The sequence below is a fragment of the Entelurus aequoreus genome, linkage group LG12 (assembly GCF_033978785.1).
Source record: "Entelurus aequoreus isolate RoL-2023_Sb linkage group LG12, RoL_Eaeq_v1.1, whole genome shotgun sequence".
NCBI classification, from domain to species: Eukaryota; Metazoa; Chordata; class Actinopteri; order Syngnathiformes; family Syngnathidae; genus Entelurus; species Entelurus aequoreus.
Window position 1 is genome coordinate 64,376,359 of NC_084742.1, and position 19,962 is coordinate 64,396,320.

The 19,962-nt window shown below is 44.2% G+C and overlaps 1 protein-coding gene across 1 annotated transcript in view; it reads right to left on the reverse strand.

Annotated features, from left to right (window-relative positions):
* The window catches only part of lamb1b (laminin, beta 1b), a 72,507-nt gene that overhangs the window by 32,494 nt on the left and 20,051 nt on the right, over nt 1-19,962 (reverse strand). The window contains exons 7-19 of the mRNA XM_062066434.1: nt 16,395-16,597; nt 16,207-16,327; nt 15,950-16,138; nt 15,717-15,893; nt 12,958-13,070; nt 12,806-12,885; nt 12,597-12,732; nt 12,363-12,521; nt 9,311-9,444; nt 9,125-9,245; nt 4,042-4,228; nt 3,826-3,969; nt 13-244 (exon numbers count right to left, since the gene is read on the reverse strand). Of these exons, the coding sequence (XP_061922418.1) occupies nt 13-244; nt 3,826-3,969; nt 4,042-4,228; nt 9,125-9,245; nt 9,311-9,444; nt 12,363-12,521; nt 12,597-12,732; nt 12,806-12,885; nt 12,958-13,070; nt 15,717-15,893; nt 15,950-16,138; nt 16,207-16,327; nt 16,395-16,597 (1,996 nt within the window). The remainder of the gene's footprint in view (nt 1-12; nt 245-3,825; nt 3,970-4,041; nt 4,229-9,124; nt 9,246-9,310; nt 9,445-12,362; nt 12,522-12,596; nt 12,733-12,805; nt 12,886-12,957; nt 13,071-15,716; nt 15,894-15,949; nt 16,139-16,206; nt 16,328-16,394; nt 16,598-19,962) is intronic.

Sequence of the window (19,962 nt, forward strand, 5' to 3'; positions counted from 1 at the left end):
AGTCGCCAGTACCTCTCACAGTAGTGTCCGGTGGTCAAGTCCCTGCAGCCTTGGCACTCGCCAGTCTCAGGATGGCAGACCTCGCTGTGGCCGTTACACTGGCACGGTCGGCAGAAAGGGAACCCCCAAAATCCCGGCAGGCAATGGGAGCACTGGCGTCCCGTCGCCCCGGGCACGCAATCGCACTGCCCCGTTTCTTCATGGCAGGGGGTGCTCACCGATCCTCTGGGGTCGCAGTCACAGACTGTGGGCAATAAATTCCACATAGTTTCAACATTTCAACACTTTTCAGTCCATCTTAGATGAGTTCGGGGCCCAGAGAAGCTGGCGGAGTTTCTGGGTGTTGTTGATAAATGGCTTTGGCTTTGCATAGTAGAGTTTTAACTTGCACTTAACAGATGTAGCGACCAACTGTAGTTACTGACAGTGGCTTTCTGAAGTGTTCCTGAGCCTATGTGGTGATATCCTTTACACACTGATGTCGCTTTTTGATGCAGTACCGCCTGAGAGGTATACCAAATTGGGGCGGTGTAGCTCGGTTGGTAGAGTGGCCGTACCAGCAACTTGAGGGTTGCAGGTTCGATCCCCGCTTCCGCCATCCTAGTCACTGCCGTTGTGTCCTTGGGCAAGACACTTGACCCACCTGCTCCCAGTGCCACCCACACTGCTTTGAATGTAACTTAGATATCGGGTTGCACTATGTAAAAGCGCTTTGAGTCACTAGAGAAAAGCGCTATATAAATATAATTCATGGCCTTGCAGCTTACGTGCAGTGATTTCTCCAGATTCTCTGAACACTTTGATGATATTACGGAGCGTAGATGGTGAAATCCCTAAATTCCTTGCAATAGCTGGTTGAGAAAGGTTTTTCTTAAACTGTTCAACAATTTGCTCAGGCATTTGTTGACAAAGTGGTGACCCTCGCCCCGTCCTTGTTTGTGAATGACTGAGCATTTCACGGAAGCTGCTTTTATACCCAATCATGTTCTCAATTATCCTGTTCACCTGTGGGATGTTCCAAATAAGTGTTTGATGAGCATTCCTCAACCTTCTCTGTCTTTTTTGCCATTTGTGCCAGCTTTTTTTAAACACGTTGCAGGCATCTGATTCCAAATGAGCTAATATTTGCAAAAAATAACAAACTTTACGAGTTCGAACAGTAAATATCTTGTCTTTGCAGTCTATTCAATTGAATATAAGTTGAAAAGGATTTGCAAATCATTGTAATAATAATAATAATAAAAATATATCTTATATGTAAAAAGCACTTTACATTGAGTAAACAACCTCAGTGCTACAGTGTATTGAAAATAAATAAATAAAAAAGATAATAAAAATAAGAACTACAACAGCCTAATAGCTAGAACTAGTATGCATGTATCTAAAAAAAAAAAGGCTTTTTTAAAAAGAAGGGTTTTTAAGCCTTTTTTAAAAGCATCCACAGTCTGTGGTGTCCTTAGGTGGTCAGGGAGAGCGTTCCACAGACTTGGGAGCGGCGGAGCAGAAAGAAAGGTCTCCCATTGTTCGTAGCTTTGTCCTCGGAGGTTAACATAAATGACCGCCATAACCACAACACCAGGGGGAGCTCCACTAACCACGTTAAACCCAGATTCCGATCTAACAAAGGTCTTAACTCATTCTCTTTCTATGCCACATCAATGTGGAATGCACTCCCAACAGGTGTAAAAGAAAGGGCATCTCTATCCTCCTTCAAAACCGCACTAAAAGAACACCTCCAGGCAACTTCAACCCTAAACTAACACCCTCCCTTCCTCATAATACCTCTTCGGATTGTAAATAATCAAATGTAGACACTTTTTCTTATACTTTCTGATCTCTCTCACTATGTCCACTACTTGCTGTACGGTACATATCCTACCAAGTCAGTCCGACACTGTTCCAATGTCCATTTCTCTGTTCTCTATTGTTGATGACTGAAGTGTTGATACCAACCAAAGCTAACCCCAAATCCTCCATATCCCAAACCCCGGATTGTAAATAATGTAAATAATTCAATGTATATACTCTGATGATTATCTTGTGTGATGACTGTATTATGATGATAGTATATATCTGATAGTATATATCTGTATCATGAATCAATTTAAAGGCCTACTGAAATGATTTTTTTTTATTTAAACGGGAATAGCAGATCCATTCTATGTGTCATACTTGATCATTTCGCGATATTGCCATATTTTTACTGAAAGGATTTAGTAGAGAAAATCGACGATAAAGTTCGCAACTTTTGCTCGCTGATAAAAAAAAGCCTTGCCTGTACCGGAAGTAGCGTGACGTCACAGGAGCTAGTATTCCTCACAATTCCCCGTTGTTTACAATGGAGCGAGAGATTCAGAGCGACAAAGCGACGATTACCCCATTAATTTGAGCGAGGATGAAAGATTCGTAGATGAGGAACGTTACAGTGAAGGACTTGAGAGGCAGTGATGGACGTATCTTTTTTCGCTCTGACCGTAACTTAGGTACAAGCTGGCTCATTGGATTCCACACTCTCTCCTTTTTCTATTGTGGATCACGGATTTGTATTTTAAACCACCTCGGATACTATATCCTCTTGAAAATGAGAGTCGAGCACGCGAAATGGACATTTAAAATGACTTTAATCTCCACGACAATACATCGGTGACACACTTAGCTACTGAGCTAACGTGATAGCATCGTTCTCAAATGAAGATAGAAACAAAAGAAATAAACCCCTGACTGGAAGGATAGACAGAAGATCAACAATACTATTAAACCGTGTACATGTAACTACACAATTAAAAATTCTCAGCCTGGTAAGGCTTAACAATGCTGTTGCTAACGACGCTAAGGCTAATTTAGCAACTTAGCAACCGGACCTCACAGAACTATGATAAAAACATTAGCGCTCCACCTACGCCAGCCAGCCCTCATCTGCCCATCAACACCCGTGCTCACCTGCGTTCCAGCGATCGACGGCGCGACGAAGGACTTCATCCGTGGGTTTGGCGGCAAGCATCGGCTAGGCGTAGTAAGTAGTCCTTGTTGTGTTGCTGTAAGTATTGTACTTAGCCGCTAATACACCGATCGATCCCACCTACAACGTTCTTCTTTGCAGCCTCCATTGTTCATTAAACAAATTGCAAAAGATTCACCAACACAGATGTCCAGAATACTGTGGAATTTTGTCGAAGAAAACAAGAGGTTTTTATATCGGGTCAGATGGTGTACAACCACTTCCGTGGATTTTGTGACGTCACGCGCATAAATCATATCCAAAGGAGTTTTTCAACCGGAAGTGTGGCGGGAATTTTAAAATGTCACTTTATAAGTTAACCCGGCCGTTATGGCATGTGTTGCAATGTTAAGATTTCATCATTGATATATAAACTATCAGACTGCGTGGTCGCTAGTAGTGGCTTTCAGTAGGCCTTTAAGTGGACCCCGACTTAAACAAGTTGAAAAACTTATTGGGGTGTTTCAAGTTTCAATCAATCAGTCTGTCCGGAGCGGAGGTGTCGTGTGGAGGATTTGGGGGTGAGTAGTTCTTTGAGGTAGAGGGGGGGCATTTCCATGGAGGCACTGGTGGGTTAGTAGGGAGACTTTGAATTCAATCCTGAGTGGAACAGGAAGCCAGTGAAGAGATTTGAGAGTTGGTGTGATATGGTCGTATTTCCGCACTGTCATCAGGATCCTAGCAGCACTATTCTGTACGTATTGCAGCTTCTGGATGTTCTTGCTGGGGATCCCGACAAGAAGTGCGTTGCAGTACTCTATATTCTGTCTTTATTGACGTGTCAACTTCACTGCTTTTGGGGTTTGTAGAAGAACTCTAGTACTTACGCCTGCATCCGGCGGGGCTGAACAGGAAGGTGGCAGGGGCGCAGTGGTCGCACTTCCTGCCGACCACATTGGGCCGACAACGACACTGGCCTCCGCTGGGCTCGCACACGCCGCTGACGGAACCTTGTAGATCACACTGGCACGCTGGGAAACGACATTTATTTTGTTCGGAAGGGGTTTACGTTACATGACTTTTGAAGTTTGGATGAAACATACGCATGGCTCCTTTGTGCAGCAGTGCGGAGACGCTGAAGATGTACTCGTTGCAGATGTCCGTCATGGGGCTCTTCACCACGCTCTGGCTCGTCTCCAGGCAGCGGTAACGCTGGAACGTATCCCACGCTACGTCGCCGTTTGTCCCATGGAACATGTCCAGATCCCTGACCCGGGGCATCAACACCAGCTGCAAGAGACATAAAGAAGCCAATAATATGAGCAGGCTGCTAATTTAGAGTCATCACCATACCAGAGTTATAGTAGTCAGTACTGATACTTGTGAAACCTGTTTGAAGACTAATATTTGTTTTTGTTATTAGTTAGTATCAACTCTCACTATTATGTTGGATCCACTATGGACTGGACTCTCACTATTATGTTAGATCCACTATGGACTGGACTCTCACTATTATGTTAGATCCACTATGGACTGGACTCTCACACTATTATGTTGGATCCACTATGGACGGGACTCTCACTATTATGTTAGATCCACTATGGACTGGACTCTCACTATTATGTTAGATCCACTATGGACTGGACTCTCACACTATTATGTTGGATCCACTATGGACTGGACTCTCACAATATTATGTTAGATCCACTATGGACTGGACTCTCACACTATTATGTTAGATCCACTATGGACTGGACTCTCACTATTATGTTAGATCCACTATGGACTGGACTCTCACACTATTATGTTAGATCCACTATGGACTGGACTCTCATAATATTATGTTAGATCCACTATGGACTGGACTCTCACTATTATGTTAGATCCACTATGGACTGGACTCTCACTATTATGTTAGATCCACTATGGACTGGACTCTCACTATTTAGTTAGATCCACTATGGACTGGACTCTCACTATTATGTTAGATCCACTATGGACTGGACTCTCACTATTTAGTTAGATCCACTATGGACTGGACTCTCACTATTATGTTGGATCCACTATGGACTGGACTCTCACTATTATGTTAGATCCACTCTGAACTGGACTCTCACTATTATGTTAGATCCACTATGAACTGGACTCTCACTATTATGTTAGATCCACTATGGACTGGACTCTCACTATTATGTTAGATCCACTCTGAACTGGACTCTCACTATTATGTTAGATCCACTATGAACTGGACTCTCACTATTATGTTAGATCCACTATGGACTGGACTCTCACAATATTATGTTAGATCCACTATGGACTGGACTCTCACACTATTATGTTAGATCCACTATGGACTGGACTCTCACAATATTATGTTAGATCCACTATGGACTGGACTCTCACAATATTATGTTAGATCCACTATGGACTGGACTCTCACAATATTATGTTAGATCCACTATGGACTGGACTCTCACTATTATGTTGGATCCACTATGGACTGGACTCTCCCTATTATGTTAGATCCACTATGAACTGGACTCTCACTATTATGTTAGATCCACTATGAACTGGACTCTCACTATTATGTTAGATCCACTATGGACTGAACTCTCACAATATTATGTTAGATCCACTATGAACTGGACTCTCACTATTATGTTAGATCCACTATGGACTGAACTCTCACAATATTATGTTAGATCCACTATGGATTGGACTCTCACTATTATGTTAGATCTACTATGTACTGGACTCTCACACGATTATGTTAGATCCACTATGGATTGGACTCTCACTATTATGTTAGATCTACTATGTACTGGACTCTCACACGATTATGTTAGATCCACTATGGACTGGACTCTCACAATATTATGTTAGATCCACTATGGACTGGACTCTCACACTATTATGTTAGATCCACTATGGACTGGACTCTCACTATTATGTTGGATCCACTATGGACTGGACTCTCACTATTATGTTAGATCCACTATGGACTGGACTCTCACTATTATGTTAGATCCACTATGGACTGGACTCTCACAATATTATGTTGGATCCACTATGGACTGGACTCTCACAATATTATGTTAGATCCACTATGGACTGGACTCTCACTATTATGTTAGATCCACTATGGACTGGACTCTCACAATATTATGTTAGATCCACTATGGACTGGACTCTAACTATTATGTTAGATCCACTATGGACTGGACTCTCACACTATTATGTTAGATCCACTATGGACTGGACTCTTCACTCTTATGTTAGATACATTATGGACTGGACTCTCACTATTATGTTAGATCCACTCTGAACTGGACTTTCACTATTATGTTAGATCCACTATGAACTGGACTCTCACTATTATGTTAGATCCACTATGGACTGGACTCTCACTATTATGTTAGATCCACTCTGAACTGGACTCTCACTATTATGTTAGATCCACTATGAACTGGACTCTCACTATTATGTTAGATCCACTATGGACTGGACTCTCACAATATTATGTTAGATCCACTATGGACTGGACTCTCACACTATTATGTTAGATCCAATATGGACCGGACTCTCACACTATTATGTTAGATCCACTATGGACTGGACTCTCACTATTATGTTAGATCCACTATGGACTGGACTCTCACACTATTATGTTAGATCCACTATGGACTGGACTCTCACAATATTATGTTAGATCCACTATGGACTGGACTCTCACAATATTATGTTAGATCCACTATGGACTGGACTCTCACAATATTATGTTAGATCCACTATGGACTGGACTCTCACTATTATGTTAGATCCACTATGGACTGGACTCTCACTATTATGTTAGATCCACTATGGACTGGACTCTCACTATTATGTTAGATCCACTATGGACTGGACTCTCACTATTATGTTAGAGCCACTATGGACTGGACTCTCACTATTATGTTAGATCCACTATGGACTGGACTCTCACAATATTATGTTAGATCCACTATGGACTGGACTCTCACTATTATGTTAGAGCCACTATGGACTGGACTCTCACTATTATGTTAGATCCACTATGGACTGGACTCTCACAATATTATGTTAGATCCACTATGGACTGGACTCTCACTATTATGTTAGATCCACTATGGACTGGACTCTCACACTATTATGTTAGATCCACTATGGACTGGACTCTCACACTATTATGTTAGATCCACTACGGACTGGACTCTCACAATATTATGTTAGATCCACTATGGACTGGACTCTCACAATATTATGTTAGATCCACTATGGACTGGACTCTCACACTATTATGTTAGATCCACTATGGACTGGACTCTCACAATATTATGTTAGATCCACTATGGCCTGGACTCTCACTATTATGTTAGATCCACTATGGACTGGACTCTCACTATTATGTTAGATCCACTATGGACTGGACTCTCACACTATTATGTTAGATCCACTATGGACTGGACTCTCACTATTATGTTAGATCCACTATGGACTGGACTCTCACACTATTATGTTAGATCCACTATGGACTGGACTCTCACTATTATGTTAAATCCACTATGGACTGGACTCTCACTATTATGTTAGATCCACTATGGACTGGACTCTCACACTATTATGTTAGATCCACTATGGACTGGACTCTCACAATATTATGCTCGATCCACTCGATGTCCATTGCACTGGTCGCCCAGGGGGGTCCCCACATCTGAGGTCCCCTCCAAGGTTTCTCATTGTCATCCCATTGGGTTGAGTTTTTCCTTGCCCTGATGTGGGCTCTGAGCCGAGGATGTCATTGTGGCTTGTGCAGCCCTTTGAGACACTCGTGATTTAGGGCTGTATAAGTAAGCATTGATTGATACCAATATTTTAGTACCAGTACCAAAATGTATTTCGATACTTTTCAAAATGAGGGTGACCACAACAAAATTTCATTATTGGCTTTATTCTTACCAAAATCTTAGTGTACATGAAACATATGTTTATTATTGTAATTTAGTCCTTAAATAAAATGTTAAACATACTAGACAACTTGTCTTTTAGTAGTAAGTAAACAAACAAAGACTCCTAATTAGTCTGCTGACACATGCAGTAACATATTGTGTCATTTATACACCTATTATTTTGTCAACAATATAAAGGACAAACTGTAAAAATTGATTAATAATCCACTTATTCGTTTACTGTTAATGTCTGCTTATTTTCTCTTTTAACATGTTCTATCCACACTTCTGTTAAAATGTAATAATCACTTATTCTTCTCTTCTTTGATACTTGACATTAGTTTTGGATGATACCACAAATTTAGGTATTGATCCGATACCAAGTAGTTACAGGATCATACATTGGTCATATTCAATGCTCTCATTTGTCCAGGGATGTATTTCCTGAGTTTATAAATGATAATAAACATAATATGATTTTTTTTTAAAAAGGACGATAAAAAAATATCGATATAATCATAGTAGCATCGACTCGATGCGCTCCTGTACTTGGTATCATTACAGTGGATGTCAGGTGTAGCTCCACCCCATGGCGTTTGTTTACGTTCAGGGGTGCTCGCTCCCCACCCGCACTGCTTGGTGCCTCGTCTGAGCTGCTGTGACATAGATGACCATAGTAACTAATTAGATTACCATAGTAACTAATTAGATTACCATGGTAACTAATTAGATTACCATAGTAACTAGTATATAATGCAAAAGCGCAGATTCCAACAATAGAAATACTTTGTATAGTTCAAGACTTGCGGTAATTAGAAAACCTCACTGCACATCGGTATAGCTCGGCTGGTAGAGTGGCCGTGCCAGCAACTTGAGGGTTCCAGGTTCGATCCCCGCTTACTCAGTGGCCTAGTGGTTAGAGTGTCTGCCCTGAGATGCAATTCAATCCAATTCAATTCAATCATAATGGAAGCAACAGTTTCCATCTTAAAGATCTAAAAAAAAATGATTTGGGAAAGTCCGGCGGGCCAGATTGAAAAGCTTAACGGATGCGTCCCCCGGGCCTTAATTTGCCCAGGTCTGAAGTCCAGTCTTCTTTGGTACTAACGATACTGAAAAAAAGCAGGTATCCTTGCATTTTTTTCCCCCCCCCGTTGGTATGGATGTGGCGATACTTTTGACAACCTTGATGTTGATGTTGGAGTGAATGTTTGAACCTCACCGAGTCGATGAGCGTGTACGGGCTCTGCACGTCGCTGTACGTGGAGTAGAGCGGCAGGCTGAGGTTCACCGTGTAGTTATGTCCCTTCTCCAAGCATGCGGGGTGGGGCAGCAGCACATGTCTACAGGAAGCAGGAAGTGTGTGGTGACCACCACGCTAACGAAACAGACTTTCCGGGCGTGTTACCTGGAGCCAGGTGGCAGAGAGACGTACTGCTCCTCGCCGTCACCGATGTAACCGCCACAGTGACCGGAATAGTCCGAAGGGTTGAAGACGGGTTGCTCCACTCGGACGTTGACCTGCTCCCACTGTTCTGGAAGCTTCCATCAAGCAGTACATAGTTGGGATGTTTACAAAAAACACTCAAGTGTAGGTAGGGTTGCAAAGGGGTGGAAAGTTTCCGGTTGAACTTTACATATCACTAAAAAGGTCAATTCGGATCGCTAACGTTGTTAGCATAAATGAATGGGATTTAACACAGAGGAAATTAGCATCACGGCTAACGGAGAAATATTTTCGGTTCATTATGAGACTGTGGTGGTACATAAACCTAGCTAGCTAGAGATATTGGCCCCAAAATCATTTAACAAGCAATTACACCTCTATTAAACTTAAATACCATAGATCAAATATATTTACCCCAGTAATATCATCAAAACTTACCTTGGGCTCAAATACTAGTGTGGCCTCAATAGCCCTGCTGTAGTGTGTAGCATGCTGGGAATTATCTGTGCATGTGATGGAGGAATGCACATTGAATTCTACTGAATTTGCATTAAATCAGGTTGTTTTAGCTAATAATCATGCTGCAAGATCTAGCATGTTGCATTCAATGTTTATTCCCATTAATTCCCGTTACTCACATGGACAATGGGCATATACACACACACACACACACACACACCCCACCCCCACCCCACGCCTTCACCACCGCTTGATTCCCCTTCGGGATGAGGACGGCTGGCAGCGCTTTATAGCAGCAGTTGACCTCCAGGGTCCCAACTCCCCCACCCTCTGTTGCGAGTTGTCGTGATTTAATGTAACATGTTTATGTGTGCATGACATGGAGGTTTTTCCCACTCCGCCCAGTCTAGATTGTATTTTTTTACTCATCTTCTTCCCCAGCGTTTTACCTTTTTCCCATCTTTTACGGGGCGCCTTTGGCGACCCATCAGCGTTCCTGTTCTGTAACCCTGTACACTGTTTGTTTGTCTCATCTTGAACGGGTTTGTGCTGAAAACATAGTTTCGTTGTACTTGTGCAATGACAATAAAGTCCTATCCTATCTGTGCATGTGATGGAGGAATGCACAGTGCAGGGTTGAAATTCTACTGAGTTTGCATTAAATCCGGTTGTTTTAGCTAATAATCATGCTGCAAGATCTAGCATGTTGCATTCAATGTTTATTCCCATTAATTCCCGTTAATTTCCATATATTCCCGTTAATTCCCATAGAAAGTTTCCAACTCCAGGCTTGATTACTGCAACGCACATCTCGTCAGGGTCCCCAAAAAGAATATCACATCAAAAAAGATCCATTACATCCAAAACAGCGCAGCGAGGATCCTGATGAGAGTGCGCAAGCGTGATCATATCACACCCATCCTCAAATCCCTCCACTGGCTCCCTATTGCATCCCGGACCCAATTCAAGATAAACCTGCTAACACACCAATGCATCTACAGCAACGCCCCCTCCTACCTCAAGGACCCGAGTTTCCCTTCAACCTCCTACCTCAAGGACCGAGTTTCCCCTCAACCTCCTACCTCAAGGACCTAGTTTCCCTTCAACCTCCTACCTCAAGGACCCGAGTTTCCCTTCAACCTCCTACCTCAAGGACCGAGTTTCCCCTCAACCTCCTACCTCAAGGACCCGAGTTTCCCTTCAACCTCCTACCTCAAGGACCGAGTTTCCCCTCAACCTCCTACCTCAAGGACCCGAGTTTCCCCTCAACCTCCTACCTCAAGGACCCGAGTTTCCCCTCAACCTCCTACCTCAAGGACCGAGTTTCCCCTCAACCTCCTACCTCAAGGACCGAGTTTCCCCTCAACCTCCTACCTCAAGGACCGAGTTTCCCCTCAACCTCCTACCTCAAGGACCGAGTTTCCCCTCAACCTCCTACCTCAAGGACCGGGTTTCCCCTCAACCTCCTACCTCAAGGACCGAGTTCCCCCTCAACCTCCTACCTCAACCTCCGCTCCTCAAACACCAACCTCCTCAAACCCATCAGGACAAACTTACAATCAATGGGCCGGCGGGCTTTTTGCTCGACCGCACCCGAACTCTGGAACGCTCTCCCCGACCATCTTAGAGCACCACAGTCGGTCGACCGTTTTAAGAAGGGACTAAAAACCCACCTTTTTTAGCACAGCTTTTATCTCATTACTCTGCCTTCTTGTTTTTAAATACACTGCTTGCCTATCTGTTTTATCCAGTGCTTGGGGCAGCAGCCTAAGCAGGGAAGTCCAGACTTCCCTCTCCCCAGCCATTTCGTCCAGCTCCTCCCAGGGGATCCTGAGGCGTTCCCAGGCCAGTAGTAGACATAGTCTTCCCAACGTGTCCTGGGTCTTCCCCGTGGCCTCCTACCGGTCGGACGTGCCCTAAACACCTCCCTAGGGAGGCGTTCGGGTGGCATCCTGACCAGATGCCCGAACCACCTCATCTGGCTCCTCTCCATGTGGAGGAGCAGCGGCTTTACTTTGAGTTCCTCCCGGATGACAGAGCTTCTCACCCTATCTCTAAGGGAGAGACCCGCCACCCGGCGGAGGAAACTCATTTCGGCGGCTTGTACCCGTGATCTTGTCTTTTCGGTCATAACCCAAAGCTCATGACCATAGGTGAGGATGGGAACGTAGATCGACCGGTAAATTGAGAGCTTTGCCTTCCGGCTCAGCTCCTTCTTCACCGCAATGGATCGATACAGCTTCCGCTTTACTGAAGACGCCGCACCGATCCGCCTGTCGACCTCACGATCCACGCTTCCCTCACTCGTGAACAAGACTCCGAGGTACTTGAACTCCTCCACTTGGGCCAAGATCTCCTCCCCAACCCGCAGATGGCACTCCAACCATGGACTCGGACTTGGAGGACTTATATATTGTAACTTTCTATTTTTTATTTGTCTTACTTTGTAGCACTTTGAGATTTTAACAAATGTAAAGTGCGCTACAAATTCATTATTATTATTAACTTTGAATATTCCCGGAATTTTGCAACCTTAAGTGTAGGTGAGTTTCACCTGTGGCTCGTAGCGGATTAGGACATCATAGTCCATGGACTCTGGGATGTTGTTGATGTAGAACTTTAGGAAGGCTCCTTCTGGTACGCTGGCAAAACCCATCCCAGTCCACGTGGGGCTGCGATCCAAAGGGTAAGGTCTTTGGACCGCCTTCACGCCCTGCCAAACAAGAGTGTTTTCAAAATGAAGTTTCCTGTCATTTTAAAGACGTCGGATGCACGTTGGCGCGCTCACAGGTCCGTGCTCGGCGTCTTCGCCCTCGTAGGTGTAGTGGTCCAGGGCAATGAAGTAAAAGCCGGACTCGAGCTGGTCACAGCGCCGTCCGAACACGTGCTCCCTGCACACGCACTGTCCGGACCGCGGGTCGCAGCTTTTGGAACATGGAGAAACGACTCATTGTCACGACAGCGATGAAGAGCTTTTCTTTAGTCCACAGAACGTACCTATTGTTGAGTGCACCGCCCTGGTCGCAGTCACATGCTCGGCATCCGTCCATGTCGTTGGACAGACCCCAGTGCTGCGGCTGCGGGGAAAGAGCATGTTGGTTAGAAAGCTCTACGGCAGTAGCAAGATACGCGTCGGTGGCCCCGCCTACCAGACACTCATCGCAGTTATGTCCGCCAACCAGCCGCTTGCAGAAGCACCTTCCTGACTCGGGATCGCAGGAGTCGCTTCCTGGCAACGTTCCCAGCGGGCTGCAGCTGCAAGCTGCCAAAACAACACGGAAAATAGTCCGTGTGGGTGTGTGATCATCACACTGAAGTGGGACAAGTACTTTCCTAACTTGGTTGGGACAAGTACTGTACATGGCACGCATCTTAATAAATCAACCAGAGGCTGGACTTGACTTCAGTTGGCCTCATTGCGACATTTTGGACAATTGCTGTCAACTTTGGTGCTACTACTTTTTTTTCCATTTTCCCCTTTTGGTGTGGACGAAAAGTCCAAAGACTTAGAGCCTGATCGACAAAACCCAAAAGCATGGAAGTTGTCACGTTGTGTAAATGGTAAATAAAAAGAGAATACAATGATTTGCAAATCCTTTTCAACTTATATTCAATTGAATAGACTGCAAAGACAAGATATTTCATGTTCACACTGGAAAACGTATGTTATTTTTTGCAAATATTAGCTCATTTGGAATTTGATGCCTGCAACATGTTTCAAAAAAGCTGGCACAAGTGGCACAAAAGACTGAGAAAGAAAAACACTTATTTGGAACATCCCACAGGTGAACAGGCTTATTGGGAACAGGTGGGTGCCATGATTGGGTATAAAAGCAGCTTCCATGAAATGCTCAGTCATTCACAAACAAGGACGGGGCGAGGGTCACCGCTTTGTCAACAAATGCCTGAGCAGATTGTCCAACAGTTTAAGAACAACATTTCTCAACCAGCTATTGCAAGGAATTCAGGGATTTCACCATCTAAGATCTGTAATATCATCAAAAGGTTCAGAGAATCTGGAGAAATCACTGCACGTAAGTGATGATATTACAGACCTTTGATCCCTCAGGCGGTACTGCATCAAAAAGCGACATCGGTGTGTAAAGGATATCACTATAAAAGTGGGTGACATTGTTATCACCAGGAAAGATGAGGTCCCCTACCTAGGTTCCATTCTAGAGGCTAACCTTTCCTGTGATAAAATGGCAACCTAGGTAATCAGAAAGGTTAACCAACAAACGAGATTTCTCTACAGAATCTCCTCTCTGGTCAACAAAAGCACCATGAGGATTCTGGCGGGAACTCTCGTTCAACCCTTTTTCGATTACGCATGCACCTCCTGGTACCCTAGCACCTCCAAAATCCTCAAATCTAAACTCCAAACATCCCAGAACAAGCTAGTCAGGTTACTTCTAGACCTCCACCCCAGATCCCACCTCACTCCTACCCACTTCTCTAAAGTGGGCTGGCTCAAGGTGGAGGACAGAGTAAGACAACTTGCACTGAGCCTAGTCTATAAAGTCCACTACACCTCCCTGATACCGAAGTACATGTCAAACTACTTCCTTAACGTAAATGACCGCCATAACCACAACACCAGGGGGAGCTCCACTAACCACGTTAAACCCAGATTCCGAACTAACAAAGGTCTTAACTCATTCTCTTTCTATGCCACATCAATGTGGAATGCGCTCCCAACAGGTATAAAAGAAAGGGCATCTCTATCCTCCTTCAAAACCGCAATAAAAGTTCACCTCCAGGCAGCTACAACCCTAAACTAACACCCTCCCCGGATTGCTAATAATCAAATGTAAACAATCAAATGCAGATACTTTTTCTTATGCCTTCTGATCTCTCTCTCTCTCTCTCTCTTTCTCTCTCTCTCTCTCTCTCCACTACTTGCTGTCCATATCCTACCCCCCCCCTCCACACCCCTGATTGTAAATAATGTAAATAATTCAATGTGATTATCTTGTGTGATGACTGTATTATGATGATAGTATATATCTGATAGTATATATCTGTATCATGAATCAATTTAAGTGAACCCCGACTTAAACAAGTTGAAAAACTTATTTGGGTGTTACCATTTAGTGGTCAATTGTACGGAATATGTACTTCACTGTGCAACCTACTAATAAAAGTCTCAATCAATCAGTCACCACGTGGGCTCAGGAACACTTCAGAAAACCACTGTCAGTAACTACAGTTCGTCGCTACATCTGTAAGTGCAAGTTAAAACTCTCCTATGCAAAGCCAAAGCATTTTATCAACAACACCCAGAAACGCCGCCAGCTTCGCTGGGCCCGAGCTCATCTAAGATGGACTGATGCCAAGTGGAAAAGTGTTCTGTGGTCTTACGAGTCCACATTTCAAATTATTTTTGGAAACTGTGGACGTCGTGTCCTCCGGACCAAAGAGGAAAAGAACCATCCGGATTGTTACAGGCGCAAAGTGTAAAAGCCAGCATGTGTGATGGTATGGGGGTGTATTAGTGCCCAAGACATGGGTAACTTACACATCTGTGAAGGCACCATTAATGCTGAAAGGTACATACAGGTTTTGGAGCAACATATGTCGCCATCCAAGCAACATTATCATGGACGCCCCTGCTTATTTCAGTAAGACAATGCCAAGCCACATGTTACAACAGCGTGGTTTCGTAGAAAGTTAAGTTAAGTTTATGAGTTTGAACATCAAATATCTTGTCTTTGTAGTGCATTCAACTGAATATGGGTTGAAAAGGATTTGCAAATCATTGTATTCCGTTTATATTTACATCTAACACAATTTCCCAACTCATATGGAAACGGGGTTTGTAGATCACCTCGACTTGGTCATTAGAAAAGTAGCTCGCCTGCTGAAAAAGTGCTTTAAGTAAGTCAGTATTCAGATGGCGTTTGCATACCCAGACATCCTTCTGGTCCCTGTCCCAGCCCGTAGTGTCCATGTCTGCAGTGGTCACAGCGCTCTCCTTCCACGTGGGCTTTGCAGCGACACTGGCCTGAGATGAGACCAGAGGCCACATCGGTCCTGGAGTCGCAGAGCCCCCCCTGCAGGGAGCCGACCGGGTCGCAGCTGCACGCTACGGCGAGAGTTGGATTACAGACAAAATCAGACTTTACAGGTGAAAGGACTTACGCTGGCAGACGTGGGGGTCCCTCAAGTCCCGGTTGGGGTGCTGGTAAAAGAAGGGCGCGCACTGCTCGCACTGGCGCCCCACAGTGTTGTGCCGACAGTCGTCGCACACCCCCCCGCTCACGTTGCCCGTGGTCACGTAGACGGCCATGTCAAAGTGGCAGGAAGCGGAGTGCTGGTTACACTCGCACACTGTCGAGGAAAGAGAGTCCGGGGTGGGTGTTTTTTAATGTCAACGCGGTCCCGTTCGGGGGTCTTACTCTTGCAAGCGTGCGTGTTGCGGCCCTCAGCGGGCTTCCAGGGGTGGTCGTGGTGGAAGTCCCGACAGCGCTCGCAGTTCAGACCCTCCGTGTTGTGGTTGCACACGCAGCGTCCGTGGACCTGGCCAGCAGCACACTGGTAAGAACACAGCCGCTCTCTGCTGACCGCTCACACTCGCACCGCCCACCATTCCTTCCGCCCCCGCCGGCGCTCCGTTCACCGGGGCGCACTCGGAGGCGTGGCCGTAGCAGAAGCAGTTGCCGCGGACGACCATGTCGTAGAGCGCGTAGTAGTACTTCTCCGTCACCTCCTTGCGCGAGTCCAGAAGGTTGTCGCCGAGTGTGTGGAGTTTCAGGAAGTTGACGCGCAGGTTGGTGATCTTCAGCATGTCTGCAAGTAGAGATGTCCGATAATCAATAAATCAATCGATCAATCAATGTTTATTTATACAGCCCTAAATCACAAGTGTCTCAAAGGCTGCACAAGCCACAACGACATCCTTGGTACAGAGCCCACATAAGGGCAAGGAAAAACTCACCACAGTGGGATGTCGATGTGAATGACTATGAGAAACCTTGGAGAGGACCGCATATGTGGGTGACCCCCCCCCCCCCACACACACACACACACACCCCTAGGGGAGACCGGATGCAATGGACGTCGAGTGGGTCTGACATTATATAGTGAGAGTCCAGTCCATAGTGGATCTAACATAATAGTGAGAGTCCAGTCCATAGTGGATCTAACATAATAGTGAGAGTCCAGTCCATAGTGGATCTAACATAATAGTGAGAGTCCAGTCCATAGTGGATCTAACATAATAGTGAGAGTCCAGTCCATAGTGGATCTAACATAATAGTGAGAGTCCAGTCCATAGTGGATCTAACATAGTGTGAGAGTCCAGTCCATAGTGGATCTAACATAATAGTGAGAGTCCAGTCCATAGTGGATCTAACATAATAGTGAGAGTCCAGTCCATAGTGGATCTAACATAATAGTGTGAGAGTCCAGTCCATAGTGGATCTAACATAGTGTGAGAGTCCAGTCCATAGTGGATCTAACATAATAGTGTGAGAGTCCAGTCCATAGTGGATCTAACATAATAGTGTGAGTCCAGTCCATAGTGGATCTAACATAATAGTGTGAGAGTCCAGTCCATAGTGGATCTAACATAATAGTGTGAGAGTCCAGTCCATAGTGGATCTAACATAGTGTGAGAGTCCAGTCCATAGTGGATCTAACATAATAGTGTGAGAGTCCAGTCCATAGTGGATCTAACATAATAGTGTGAGAGTCCAGTCCATAGTGGATCTAACATAATAGTGTGAGAGTCCAGTCCATAGTGGATCTAACATAATAGTGTGAGTCCAGTCCATAGTGGATCTAACATAATAGTGTGAGAGTCCAGTCCATAGTGGATCTAACATAGTGTGAGAGTCCAGTCCATAGTGGATCTAGCATAATAGTGTGAGAGTCCAGTCCATAGTGGATCTAACATAATAGTGTGAGAGTCCAGTCCATAGTGGATCTAACATAATAGTGAGAGTCCAGTCCATAGTGGATCTAACATAATAGTGAGAGTCCAGTCCATAGTGGATCTAACATAATAGTGAGAGTCCAGTCCATAGTGGATCTAACATAATAGTGAGAGTCCAGTCCATAGTGGATCTAACATAATAGTGAGAGTCCAGTCCATAGTGGATCTAACATAATAGTGAGAGTCCAGTCCATAGTGGATCTAACATAATAGTGAGAGTCCAGTCTATAGTGGATCTAACATAATAGTGAGAGTCCAGTCTATAGTGGATCTAACATAATAGTGAAAGTCCAGTCCATAGTGGATCTAACATAATAGTGTGAGAGTCCAGTCCATAGTGGATCTAACATAATAGTGAGAGTCCAGTCCATAGTGGATCTAACATAATAGTGTGAGAGTCCAGTCCATAGTGGATCTAACATAATAGTGAGAGTCCAGTCCATAGTGGATCTAACATAATAGTGTGAGAGTCCAGTCCATAGTGGATCTAACATAATAGTGAGAGTCCAGTCCATAGTGGATCTAACATAATAGTGAGAGTCCAGTCCATAGTGGATCTAACATAATAGTGTTAGAGTCCAGTCCATAGTGGATCTAACATGATAGTGAGACTCCAGTCCATAGTGGATCTAACAAAATAGTGTGAGAGTCCAGTCCATAGTGGATCTAACATAATAGTGTGAGAGTCCAGTCCATAGTGGATCCAACATAATAGTGAGAGTCCAGTCCATAGTGGATCTAACATAATAGTGAGAGTCCAGTCCATAGTGGATCTAACATAATAGTGAGAGTCCAGTCCATAGTGGATCTAACATAATAGTGAGAGTCCGGTCCATAGTGGATCTAACATAATAGTGAGAGTCCAGTCCATAGTGGATCTAACATAATAGTGAGAGTCCGGTCCATAGTGGATCTAACATAATAGTGAGAGTCCAGTCCATAGTGGATCTAACATAGTGTGAGAGTCCAGTCCATAGTGGATCTAACATAATAGTGTGAGAGTCCAGTCCATAGTGGATCTAACATAATAGTGAGAGTCCAGTCCATAGTGGATCTAACATAATAGTGAGAGTCCAGTCCATAGTGGATCTAACATAATAGTGAGAGTCCAGTCTATAGTGGATCTAACATAATAGTGAGTGTCCAGTCCATAGTGGATCTAACATAATAGTGTGAGAGTCCAGTCCATAGTGGATCTAACATAATAGTGTGAGAGTCCAGTCCATAGTGGATCTAACATAATAGTGAGAGTCCAGTCCATAGTGGATCCAACATAATAGTGAGAGTCCAGTCCATAGTGGATCTAACATAATAGTGAGAGTCTAGTCCATAGTGGATCTAGCATAATAGTGAGAGTCCAGTCCATAGTGGATCTAACATAGTGTGAGAGTCCAGTCCATAGTGGATCTAACATAATAGTGTGAGAGTCCAGTCCATAGTGGATCTAACATAATAGTGTGAGAGTCCAGTCCATAGTGGATCTAACATAATAGTGAGAGTCCAGTCCATAGTGGATCTAACATAATAGTGAGAGTCCAGTCCATAGTGGATCTAACATAATAGTGAAAGTCCAGTCCATAGTGGATCTAACATAGTGTGAGAGTCCAGTCCATAGTGGATCTAACATAATAGTGAGAGTCCAGTCCATAGTGGATCTAACATAATAGTGAGAGTCCAGTTCATAGTGGATCTAACATAATCGTGTGAGAGTCCAGTTCATAGTGGATCTAACATAATCGTGTGAGAGTCCAGTCCATAGTGGATCTAACATAATAGTGAGAGTCCAGTCCATAGTGGATCTAACATAATAGTGAGAGTCCAGTCCATCGTGGATCTAACATAATAGTGAGAGTCCAGTCCATAGTGGATCCAACATAATAGTGAGAGTCCAGTCCAGAGTGGATCTAACATAATAGTGAGAGTCCAGTCCATAGTGGATCTAACATAATAGTGTGAGAGTCCAGTCCATAGTGGATCTAACATAATAGTGTGAGAGTCCAGTCCATAGTGGATCTAACATAATAGTGAGAGTCCAGTCCATAGTGGATCCAACATAATAGTGAGAGTCCAGTCCTTAGTGGATCTAACATAATAGTGAGAGTCTAGTCCATAGTGGATCTAGCATAATAGTGAGAGTCCAGTCCATAGTGGATCTAACATAGTGTGAGAGTCCAGTCCATAGTGGATCTAACATAATAGTGTGAGAGTCCAGTCCATA